Below are 12,628 nucleotides of genomic sequence, written 5' to 3'. Positions count from 1 at the left end.
ATGATGAAAGGCTAAATGCGATTGGCTCTTTCTTACATGTATACAGGGTCATAAAGCAAATTCTTAGCATTCGGTTTGTGGGGGAATTGCAGGTCAATTCTTTTAGTCCCACCCCCTCTGCCTAAACGTAGAAATTCATAATGAAAATAAAACAATAAAATACAAATATCTGTCGGACATGCAGTCTACGCTCATCACTTCAAATCAGGGGTCAGTGCAGGCCTAAAAAAAATGGACCAAAACATTGTTGTTGTTTTTTTTTGGCTAAATCTGAACGTCTGCACCTTACATTGTCTCACCAATATGGAATTTTCCTGCTACAAGTCTAGAATAGGCTAAAATATTGTATGGACTCGAATTGGCACTTCTGCGGCTGCGTCAATAGGGGTCATTGCCCCGTAGATCCATGCTGTTATTCAACAAGAGGAGGAGTCAGAGGAGTAATCTCAATGACCCCATATTTTCCTCTCAGCCCAGACTAATAAGTGAAGAAAGCAAGGCCACACCGAAACGTCGCATCCGAGAGCGTATTGTTGTGATCTGTCTGTTCTATCTGATAGTGGGCATCCTTCCATCTCAGATAAGGTACATTTTACATAATTATGACTAAGCAAGTGCACTTGTGCTTGTCATACACACAAAAGTGACAGTACAGAAATGGCCAAAGAAAAATGCTACGCTATTCTTTGTTGAAGACTACGCCCACCGAATACCACAGTTGCATATAACCGAAGAAGACATTTCTCTCGTTGTTGTATAGAGTACAGTCAACATTTAAGTGACACTCATCGTCTATATTATTTAGGTTACAAGAAAGGAAGGCAGCCTACATACATTCTCAATGACGTCATTTCTTTTTCAGCCCAGACAAATTAAGACAAACTGATAGGCACTCCAAACAGCCACACCGGAGAGTGTCTGCTGTACTCCATTCGTTCCACCAAATAAGGTATGTTTCATAAGGTTTATTAGATACATACATGCATGTATGCGAAAATACACTTTTGTTTCTCATAGGTTAAATTGTGTAGCTTGACCACGTGTAACGCTAGTTCACCTTTATCCATTGGGTAACCTATATCCGTTGCTCTTAAAAACAGGGTGTTTGGGGACATCACGTCGACGAACGTTGGTTTCAGTACGTATCGCACTATTTTCAGTATATTGCAGTCTAAATCTACCATCCGTCGGTTTTTGTTTTGTTTTTTTGGTTTCTCCTGTCGGTTGGACAGATGAGGAGGCAGACAGGCTATTTGCCTGTTTGCCTGACCTGCACATGACTTTTTATGGTGAAGGAGGGGTGTGCAATTCCTTCTCCACCCTCTCGTCTACTGGAGCACTAAGTCTCACAGGGGCACAACTGTATGCAACGCGTGAGGCGGCTCCAGCAGATGCAGCTTTGTTGTTCGGAGTATCCGACTCCTAAGAGGTCTTCCAACCAAGGATGTAAGGGGTTCCTCCTACCCCTGACTCGTACGCGTACGCGTGTCATGGCGGGTGCGTCATGCCCGAACATGCCCCTAAGGCATGTCTCGGCCACATACTAGCTCCACCAAGCCACACAAGGCCACAAGGCTACTAGATACTCATTTACACCTGAGTTAAGGGAGGAAAGTCGTGTAAAGTGCCTTTCCCAAGGGCACAAGATCGGTGACACAGCAGCTGGATTCGAACCCGCAACCTCTCGGTCTCGAGCCGCAAATGCCGCCACTGCGCCACGCGGTCCCTATCCGTCGGTTTAATGTGCCTAAATACCCCGTCTTGAAAATAAACGGATATAGGTTACCCCGCGGATAAAGGTGAACTAGCGTTATATTCACATTGAAACCTCGGTCGCTATAACTGAAATGCCAACCATTTTGAAGACCTGTATATCGTCAGCTCTATTTCGTATCACTGACGGAAGAAAGTGTGATGAATCAAAAGTAAATTTTCCCGAAATGTATCGAGAATTATATTTTGAGACCGATGACCTTATCACTGCTACACGTATTGATATGTAGACAATATTTGTCAATGTGTGTTGTGTTATAGGTCACATGGACCCATATAGATGCCCATGTATAACGCTCAAGCACGCTAACATGTATGTGACTATATACTACATTAAGTAAACTGCGTTTAAACGGAATCCATTATTTTTTGTTCAATAAAGTATATTCTTTCCTTTTTTTACTTGTCTTCGGGGATTATTGTAAATAATAAACTCTGCCATTGCTCTAGGCAAATTTTGACCTATTCAATTGTGAATAATTCCTGTCCATGGAGTATCATAACTTGTGCGAATAAGATCACGAGCTTTCTTTCTTACATTTTTGTGCTTTACTTTCCTGAAGAAAAGTAATAATATGATGCTACAAACTGCATAATTTCTAAGCAATGACGCTTCCTGAAAGAAATATCATGGACAAGCAAAAATTTGTCCATGTTCGTTGGAAATTGCACATTTTGCTAGGGTTTTAATGGCCCAAACTCGGACTCAACAAAGGCTTTCGTCTATAATGTTTAATTGGGCAGAATCTATAGTATTTAGATGATAGTATAGTATTTAGATGTTTACTGACAAAGTCACAGAAGGAATGTTTTAGATAAAAAATGTTAAACTCTTAGCTATACCGGTATAAACTAACTCCATGGAAAATAATGAAGAGTAATGGGTGAATTTTTTTCAATCTGATCTTTGTTTAATCGTTTATGATATTTAAACAACATTTTTCTCTATTTTGTTTCCCTCAATAGGTTCACTGGTTTACAATTCCGGAGACAGCGAGTCAAACGTTGGTCTGCCTTGTCGACATGCGGTCTGTACTCTTACTTTTGGTTCTACGTTTTATTTCTTTTATCCCGACTTCCTATACTGAACACTGTGCATGTGAACCAATCAGTGATATTTGCACCCCAGGCGGTGCATCTAGTACTCAAAGTGTTAAGATTTCAACAATGCCACATTGTGTAGCAGTGAATGCGTCTTATTTTCCCATACTCGCACTTGATACTTGTATCCCCTTGCAACGGTTCACCGTACTCGAGATCCATAGCCACGTCACGAGCAATTTAACTTTTCATGATATCCCTAAAAATCTACGTCTTATTAAACTTTACATTGGACCAAGCAAATTTCAACTGGTTGAGGCAAATACTTTTGCTACTTTGACCTCCCTGCAAATTTTAAAGATTTCAGAAACACTCATTATGCGTATCATAAAGAACACATTCAAAGGACTACAAAACTTGCAGATTCTTCAGCTTTTTAACAATAAGATATCTGAGATCGAAGATGGTGCGTTTAAAGATGTCTCTCACATCAAGATACTAAATCTTACCGGGAATACATTGGCGTATCTTTCACAAAGTTATTTCGAAGGTCTTTCCAAACTTGACATACTGGATCTGTCACAAAACCGTATAAATACAATATCTTCGGGAACGTTTAACAAACTTGTCTCTCTACGTGTACTTAATCTTGGAAATAACCGACTGACCACGGTAGATACTTCTGCAAATACCCAAGTTTTGGAGCGCGATCACAGTCACAATCAAGCTTTTAAGTTAAACCAGTTGACAAGTTTGTGGCTGTCTGGGAATCAACTATTACGCTTTCCTTTCGATTTACTAGAAGAACTACTTCGAAATAAGAAACTGAAAGTTCTGGAGTTACACGGCAATCCGTACCGCTGCACGTGTTTCATGCATCAGAATTCATTCCAATTTCCGTCTGTAGAGATCAAATACCCGACCATTTGGAAACAGGCAAAGGAACGAATCACATGCGTTCAGCCACCGGAGCTTTCCGGTACCCCCATGTTCAACTCCTCCATGCGGTTTTCTTGTCCTCGTCCACTTATAGAACTCAGCAACGAAAAGATAACTGCAAAAGGTAAATGGGCTTTCACATGCACGGTGTATTGGGAAGAGGAGCCGATCGTAACGTGGCATCTTCCAGGGAATGTTGAACTTCGACTTCCTTGCAGAGGAGACGGTCAAAACGACACCCTTCATCATAAGGCACCAAACAACCTTAGCTGGATATTCGAACACACCGTGAAGCCAGAAGGCTGGTCAGTGTGTCATGATAACGTGGCAAATCATACAATCGAACCCCAAGTTAATGTTACCTGCCAAAATTTTCTCGGAAGGACAGTATCCGTAGTAGTAGCTCAATTCCCCGAGGAGAATTCGAAGAAATCAAATGTTCTGCAAACCTTTCAGGTAGCATTATGTTTAAGAAGTCAGTTGTGGCCGAAGAAGAATCACCATTTGAAACTACAATGGAACCTGATGAAAACACCGCAAAAGATGTAGACAACGATTATGACTACCTCATTATTTTGGATAACGGATTATCTATAAAAAGATCACATGGGTACAACCTGAAAATTTTGATTTTGATGGCTTCTCCAATCGCAATGGTCGTAACGTTTTCGGTCTTGCGTCTTTTGAAAATGCGAGAGGATCAGCAAGAAGCGAACGACCAGAAACCAGAAAAAGATGATGATTCTAGCCATGAGTACGAAGACCTCGACAATAATCATCAAAATGGCGTTCAGCGTAACGTGATCGACCGGAACAACGGCAGAGATGATGTTTCCATTCATGAATACGAAGACATCGACAACAACCAACGAAATGATGACACTGTCTCAGAGACAGAGGTCACTTTTTATGCAGCAGCAGCAGAAGCAATCACGTATGAGTCGGCAGATCCTGATGTAAAAAAGACCGACTCGGTTTACAACAAAGATCAATTAAAATTAATGTAAAAATATAGACAGTGTTACTTATGTTTCCCCCGCAACTCCAGACGTTTAGATCTAGCCGCATCAAATTCTAGGCAGCTGTAAAACGTGAAGATCTCCCATTATGTGTCTGTTGAATATCATCCGGATCTATGTTTTGAAGATAATGAGAGTAAAACTAGCGGGGCCCAAATACAGATTTTCTTTGAAACATGTACTAATCTTCCGTACATAACTTCGTCAGGTTGTCGATTATTCATATAGTAATTTTCTTTAGAAACAAGCAGGGAGTACCTACTTCCAACGAAGGGGGGATACAAACTGAGCCACGTTTGAAACGGCATTCTTGTTGCTGCAGCGCCACCTACATCGGCTATGAGTAGCAGCGAGAATCGTATCCAGCCATTCTAACCCTGATGATAGTGTCTGACAGACACAGAAACGTTGAAAGTAAGTACTCCCTGGTTGTGCCTAAAGAACCTTACTATATGTACTGATCTTGTTAAGAAATAGACGTCTACTATACTTAGATACAATACTATGTGTCAGTACAATATCGTATGATATTGGATATGTCAAATTTACTACCAGCTGAATCGGAAGGGCACTTACAAAGAAGTGCACAGGAATGACCCTACGTTCGATTCCTCCCTGGTAAATAATTTCTTTCCTGTTTTTCACCGACATGACTGAAACGTCGTACTGTGAGAAACATGTTTGTATTAGAAGAAGCTATCTCAGAGACAGGTCTTCTTTTTTTATATAATGATTGAACAAACTGTCAGAAGACGGAGAACAGACTAATTAGAATGTCTGTATATGCATTTGGGGCAATAAAACTGTTTGTATAAGATTGTATATGCATCTGGGTCAATAGAACTGTTTGTATAATGTTTTGGACTATAAGAAATATATGCATACATATTTGAGTGATAACAAATGTTTGTATAAGTACTATTATTAGAAATGTACATGTATTTGGGTTATTAGAAAAGCGTGTATAGTATTTGTTGTTGACGTCCTTCTGTCTCGTGAGACAACGGAGTTCGCACCATGGTTTGCTTAGTTCGCGGTTGGATGATGCCTCCCATTGTGGTTGCATTGTATCATTAGAACTTTATATGTATTCGGGTTATTAGAAATGTTTGCATATGTATTTGCAGTCGATTGAAAAAAAAAAAGTTGAAATACAAACATCTGACGAACATGCAGCCAGTATATACGTATCTGATTGGCTTCATTCATAATTGCCAGTCCATGCATTTTTGTCTTTTATTCAAGAATGTAGAATTATCAATAATCATAATTTACGACAAACAATTTCACCAATAAAGAGGTTGGTACGCATGGGTAGCGAAATGCATTGTGGGACCTTCGCCATTTGACGTATTGCATTTTCGCTCTCCATGCGTGTCTACAATCATGAACCCCCTTATTCTGCTGTGACAAAAAATAAAAAAATAAAAAGCTGCGATACTTTTGTTAACTTCCGAGCATAATTCCTTGGATGACTATATTACAAACGTATACTGTATCATTCTTGATACATCTTTCAATGTGAAAATGCTCCTTTCATAGATGACATTCATGTTAAGTTTTCACGACTAATGTATGAAATACTACGTCCCTTTCGATATAGGGACAATAGTATTGTTTATATCCGTGATTTGACTCATTCCTTCAGACAGAAAATAATCTACAAATAAGTTTTACATTTACACAACAGCTCTTCTGAGCTTTTTACAGCAAGGTCAACTGGACATCAAAAGCTGTCTACCACCGAAAAATCATAACCATAGCATGGCCTGGACAAAAAAAAATACAAAACCGGAGGTTCTGCTACAGCATATAGGAAAACCACAATGATGTCCATAATCGGACTTGACATGTATCTTCCCAATACCTTCCAACATACCAATTATCATTACAATCCAGCCAGATGTTGTTAAGTTATGCTGGCCACAAGTATCTGGAAGGACAAACATAAAAACACAGACACATCAAAAACAATACCTCCATTTTAAGGGAGGTAACGATTCAAGGGCAGGTTTTGTCAATACACCAGCGACTATTGACGCCATCTCCGTCTTGCCCATCCGACTGCGGTCCCTCCTCGTCCATCTCATCCATGTCCTCCATCTCTTCGCAGTCATCATTCCCCTATCATAAAAAAATAAGGAGGTTCGTGGTTTTAAGTACGCATGCGCATCGAAGTGCACTATGGGTAACATGTCAATAGTGAAAGCTCCTGTGACATAAACAAAACATGTTTGAAAAATCTTAAACATAATAGACGGCAAACATGTACTGTCAATTTGGCAAACGTCATGTGTTTGGTGAATCTGTGTATTATTATTTATTGTAAATATCATCTGCTTTTTCTGCAATTAAGGAATCTTGTTTACAGATTTCACCGAGCTTAAGCTTGGCAGCAAAGCTATTTATTGTCATTGTAGAACTTCAAAGTTTTGAAGCAAATTTACTAGTGGAACAGTAATTTTTAACTCCAAAATTCGAAGTGCCCAAATTTTCGACTGTCCAAGGCCAGTCTTTGTCAAGGAAGGAGCAACCCGCCATAAAAGAGACGGGGGGCGCCATAAACTTTTGCAACCAAAGATCATCTTCTCACCTTAGATTGCTCATTCCTTGACAAAGACTGGAGTTGGAAGGTCAAGTCGTAAGCTCAAATTTTTGTATTAGAAATTGCCGTTCAACTTCAATTCAAAATGACTTCTACTAACACAGAAAATATCCAGTCTAAAACGTCAAGATACTTTCCTTATGACATTCTTGTTAAACTAACTGTATACTAGAAAGGCAACATTTTCGCTAAAATGCAGAATGTTTTCCATGTAGCCTTTTCTCAAGCTACTAGAACGCTATAATATTTAATTAGGCTCGTCCTATAGTATTGTTTGTGAGCAGAAACAAGAATACCACATACAGTTTTCTTCTTTCGCAAAGCTGTAAATGTTCATATTTATACAGCTATTCTGATGTTCTACGCTCTGATTGGTTCACGGCAGTTCTAAGCTCTGATTGGTTCATGACAGATGAAGAAGAATAAAGAAGATGAAGAAGAAGAACACACCAGTAAAAACAATATGTTTTCCCTGTCGAAGATAGAAATTTGCTTACCATGTGTCCTTCCTCTCCACTGTCCCTACAGCCATGTTTCCCAGCCATCATATGTTTCTTTCCCAGCTTGACGCCCAGCATGACCACCGCCACTATCAGCACAACACAGACGGTAACAAGGACGATGGTCCCGCACTTCTTCGGGCATCGTCTGGGGCGAGCCTGTAGATAACATAAGACTAGCCTGATTAAACCTTTAGAGAGGTGCTTTAGAGGCTTTGGTATGCAAGGAGTGCAGTCATTCCCGGCTATGTGAAAAGACCGTTCCCTTAAATCGTTAACCCTGACACAAAGAATACCTATGCAAAGAAAAAAAAAACAGCAATCATGGATAGGTCTCACATAACACTGTAGACACTCCCTAAAGTTAAGCCAAAAATCAATTCCCAAGGGAATGCATTCGTGCAATTTCCTAAATCCTTTCAATGCGATCGTAATACTGTAGAAAATGCTTCCGCCCCTGAGGCGTCGCGAAAAATAGAAATAAAACCGCCACATCGCTATACATAAAAATGCAAGTTGTAATAAAACACACATGTGAATCAAACACTGGGGAAGAAAGGGGATTACTTGACGGGGGAGCTAGATTAGACCGGTCGGCCCTCCAGTTTGTTTACAAACCGACGCCATGTTTAAATCAATATGCCGAATGCATCGACTTGCGTCTGACATACATGGTAAACTTCTGGAGTCCTTTGCTTGAATACGTTACATTACTTTTACAAACCAAAAGGTAAGAATGAAGCATTGAATTTAAGAGGTTACTTAGACCACTAAAAGCTGACTTTTAAACTCTTGAGATTCTGGTCGTTTGTAAGGCGCATTATTACCTCCCATGCTCCCTCAGCACATTGGAGGTAATGCACCTGGTGGATGGTGTTAATGTTGCTGGAGAGAAGAATAGCAATCGTTGTCTGATTGGGCCACACATAACGCGAGCCGTGTCAGGGGTCTCAATGTTCTTTTTTATAAATCAGGTAGTGATGTTTCAATATGGAGGTAAGTTAGGTACCAATTTTTACACCTCGGTGAAGTGAGAAAAGTCGTGTAAGGTGTCTTTCACAAGGGCACAACGTCTGGGGCACGTTGGGTATCGAACTTGGGACCTCTAGATTTCGAGCCGAACGCTCTACCAGTTACGCCACACGACTGAGAATTTTAAAAATCCGTAGTACTGACCGGTGGATGCCCAGGCTCCGCCTCTGGTACCACGATGTTAGTCTGGAGAACAGGCTTAGTTGGGAGGGGCTCTGAAGGATAGGGAGGCGGGTCCTCTGGGCTTGTCTTTCCAGTAGCCTCGACCGTCAGCTTGCCCATGGTGAAAGAGGTTCACACTGGTCTTCTCTAGAAGTCTACGCTATATGCAAAGAAACAACAACAAAAAATCCAAACATGTTCAGAAACTTGTGACTTAAAGACACCCACATTTAGACAAAAAAAAACAAGATGTTTTCGAAACCTTCTCAAGAATGTCGTGAGCACTAGGATAAATGAATTCGATAGCCGTTGCTTTAAAGCTGTACTATGTAAGATTATTCTGAAGTTAAAAAAAATTGGAGTGTTTTTCGAAGAAGAATATCTTGATTGTTCTCCCCTGTAGCCAGCCTGGAGTGTGATTAAATGATCACCCCACCCCTAAGGAGCCTACTGATGGCCAGCAAGTTGTTGTTTACAACGAGAAGAGTCTAGTTCATGATGGTGTTTCTAACTTGAGGCCAAAATGTTACAAAGTGTACCTTTAAGATTAAATCTAGAAGTATTACCTCTTTTCCGCACCCTGCTCGAGCTCCTAGTGAATTTTCAACTGCGCAATCGGCCACGGGGGGTTCTGAATGAAATCTAACTCTCCAATCTGATTGGTCCATCCTCAGAAGGTCAGAATGGCATTGGCCTTTCTTTTGTCCAATGGATGAAAAGCTGCTGGTTTTTGTAACATCAAACTTGTATCATGACGTGATTCAATTGTGGATGGTTCAGGTACATGTACACATTGCCACCTCAGGCAGAGAAAAAGCATGGCACTTTTCCTTGTGCTAGTAGTGCATTAGGTGGCAATACTAATATACGGTTTGCGTTTTTGGCCAAGCACATGTACACCGGGTTACCCCTAGCTACTCTTCTCGATATGTTCGTTGGATTCTTTTACGTGCAGAAGGTTGGCACCATATGAGCCCCCTCATACACGGGATCACCTGCTTTACTTCCCCATCCTAAAGGACAATGCGACTCTTTTCCCCTAGTCGTGTCCACACCCTGGCGAGAAGCCGGACTCCACGGAATTTGAACGAGATGTGCCGAGAAGCTAGTTTTTTGTCGGCTAGAGTCATAGCTAGAATGAGGACAAGGGCTGATATCGTGACTAATAAGGCATATCCAGGAAAGAAACAACAAGACCATTTTTCAATTTTATGGTTACAAAACCAAGAATGTACATTCATCGGCAATCACCGTAAAACACAAACACTCATAGTTCAACAATTAGTACGCATGCGCAGCGAAATGCATTGTGGGTAATATGTCACAGGTGGTGGTCCCTTGGACATAAATGAATTACGTCAGGACATTGTTAGGAGAATCGAGACCGCGGGTGAGACAAAAAAAATGTTCACAAGTCAGGGGCCTTTAGTTTTGACATATTACCCATGATGCATTTTGCTGCTCATGTGTGCTTACGTACTTGCGAACCATTTTATTCTAACAAGACAAACAAGATAGTGGGGATATTTTTGTAAACGTTATAGCATAACTCATTTCTCTACAGTAATTCTATCAGCGTACGCCGTACAATCAAATCATTGGTGAACGCTTTAATGTGAAAATGCTCAAAATAGATATACTCACATATATGTAATGTATGATTAATGTACGAAATATTAAGTCACTCTCGATATAGATACCATAGAAATGTTAACATCATGTTTTCACTCGTACATTGATCCGGAAAGTCTACAAATCAGTTTTATATACACAAAACAACTCTTCTAAGCTTTTTAGAGCAAAATCAATTGGACGTCAAATGCTGACTGCCACCCAAAAATCAAAACCATAGCTTGTCCTGAACGAAAATTACAAAATTTGAGGTACTGCTGCAGCAACTAGGACACCCGCAAGGAGGCTAATAATCGACTCTAATATTCATCTTCCCCATACCCTCCCACATACCAATCATTAGTACAATCCAGCCAGTTGTTGTTAAGTCATGCTGACCAGAAGTATCCCGAAAGACAAACCCCACACACAGACAAATAAAACAAGAAAGCTTTTAAAAAAAGCTGGCCGGGGCGCATTTGGAAGGACTACCTCAAAATTTCATGTTGTGTTCCAGTAAAATGTGCATCATTATTAAACTAGAAGTTTATATCTAAAATCTATGGGAAGTTGGCTGGAAACCTTTGTTCACTGGTATAATTGGATTTTCCGGCGTACTTTTGTGGGCGGAATTGTATCCCTTGTGTGCGCTGTGTGCCGGATATAAAAATCGTAAAAGAAACTCCGGTGCGAGACCACAGCCAAAGGCGGGAAGAGGTCCCGGATGTGCATTGTCGTTCTTTCTTCGTGACAGAAATTTCACAGGCAGACATGGTACGAATATGTAATGAACAGATTATGGACGGTCAATACTTCTCAAGCTTCTGAATCGTTTGGATATGAAAATTATCGTGCTGAAGATATTTATACGTGTCTGGGGGATCCTACCAGACAACTTGTATAACCAATCAGAAACCAGTCTGCGATTCTCCGCCAATCAACGATCAAATTGGCGTGTTGCTTTCTACCACGTCCGTAATAGGGATGTCTGAATCTTAATTTGCATACGGCAGCATATATAAACATGTTATGGTGGGTCCGGTGAGGCCGGAGTTGCGTCCTTGACTGGTTTGCGTGGGGTGCGGATCCATTGTGTACAGGTTTGTGTCCGATTTGGTGATTTGATAGAAAGAAATAACAATTTATGGAGTAGAGTTTGTTAAGCGAAATGTTTCTAGTTTGGTGATTTTGTGAGGTAAGGTTTGTTGTGGTGTATTTTTCTTAGAATTTTTTTTTGTGTAACACGTGTTTGGTCGATGTTTTGTTGGGCGTGATGACGGCAGAGGTTTTGCACAATGTTGTGCAGGATGTAGGTGTAATGGGAATGCAGAGGTCAAGATGTAAATTCTCCTAATTAGTTGTAAAGAACAAAGAGTTCAGTGGTAGTGGTATGCATAATTTAAGATCAATATATTAATAGCATTGTGACGCTGTTATATATACTGTTATGGCATGTTTTGCATGGGTAATTTGCAGATATATATCTATATTATAGGCATGTTTATGAAAGTAATTTATCGTTTGGCACGAATTTTTTGCGGGTATTTAATTTATTGTTTTGTTTAATGTTTCAATATGTAACTTATATGTTTATTTTTTAGGTGTGAGTTGGACTGTCAGGTTGACTGAGGGACGACGGGACGCTAGATTCTTGGTCGTTTTGTTAGCAGTGTCTTGTGCTAAGGTATGTGCACACTTTTAGGTGGTGTGGGTGTGTTAAGTAGTTTTATTAGTTTGAAACGATGTAGGTAAAGTTTTTTAATCAAATTGTTGCTATGGTAAAAGCGGTAGTGTGACTTGTTATTTTTGTATTACTTTTACATAGTATAGTGGGAGGTGTGGGGTATTTTGAGCAGTGAGAATGTCAAATATTTGAGGTTGTAGTGGGTATGATCTAAGAGCTATTTTGAATAGTTATGCAGCGATATATTAATGAGATTTTTGTC

General features: G+C 40.2%; 2 protein-coding genes and 1 long non-coding RNA gene across 3 annotated transcripts in view; 1 reads left to right on the top strand and 2 right to left on the bottom strand.

Annotated features, from left to right (window-relative positions):
- Nucleotides 1-12,628, bottom strand: part of LOC118414804 — a 1,072,569-nt gene that overhangs the window by 423,471 nt on the left and 636,470 nt on the right. The window lies entirely within an intron of this gene.
- Nucleotides 6,774-9,766, bottom strand: LOC118413760. The gene is made up of 4 exons (XM_035817292.1): nucleotides 9,638-9,766; nucleotides 9,054-9,231; nucleotides 7,875-8,036; nucleotides 6,774-6,896 (listed from the first exon to the last, which is right to left on the bottom strand). Exons 2-4 carry the CDS (start codon nucleotides 9,189-9,191, stop codon nucleotides 6,774-6,776), a joined length of 423 nt encoding a protein of 140 aa, XP_035673185.1. The 5' UTR covers nucleotides 9,192-9,231; nucleotides 9,638-9,766.
- LOC118414867 lies at nucleotides 11,347-12,479 on the top strand. The gene is made up of 2 exons (XR_004831025.1): nucleotides 11,347-11,782; nucleotides 12,284-12,479. It is a non-coding gene; the product is annotated as an uncharacterized LOC118414867 (long non-coding RNA).

This window comes from Branchiostoma floridae, chromosome 4 (assembly GCF_000003815.2).
Source record: "Branchiostoma floridae strain S238N-H82 chromosome 4, Bfl_VNyyK, whole genome shotgun sequence".
NCBI classification, from domain to species: domain Eukaryota; kingdom Metazoa; phylum Chordata; class Leptocardii; order Amphioxiformes; family Branchiostomatidae; genus Branchiostoma; species Branchiostoma floridae.
This window is presented reverse-complemented; position numbering and strand designations above follow the sequence as displayed.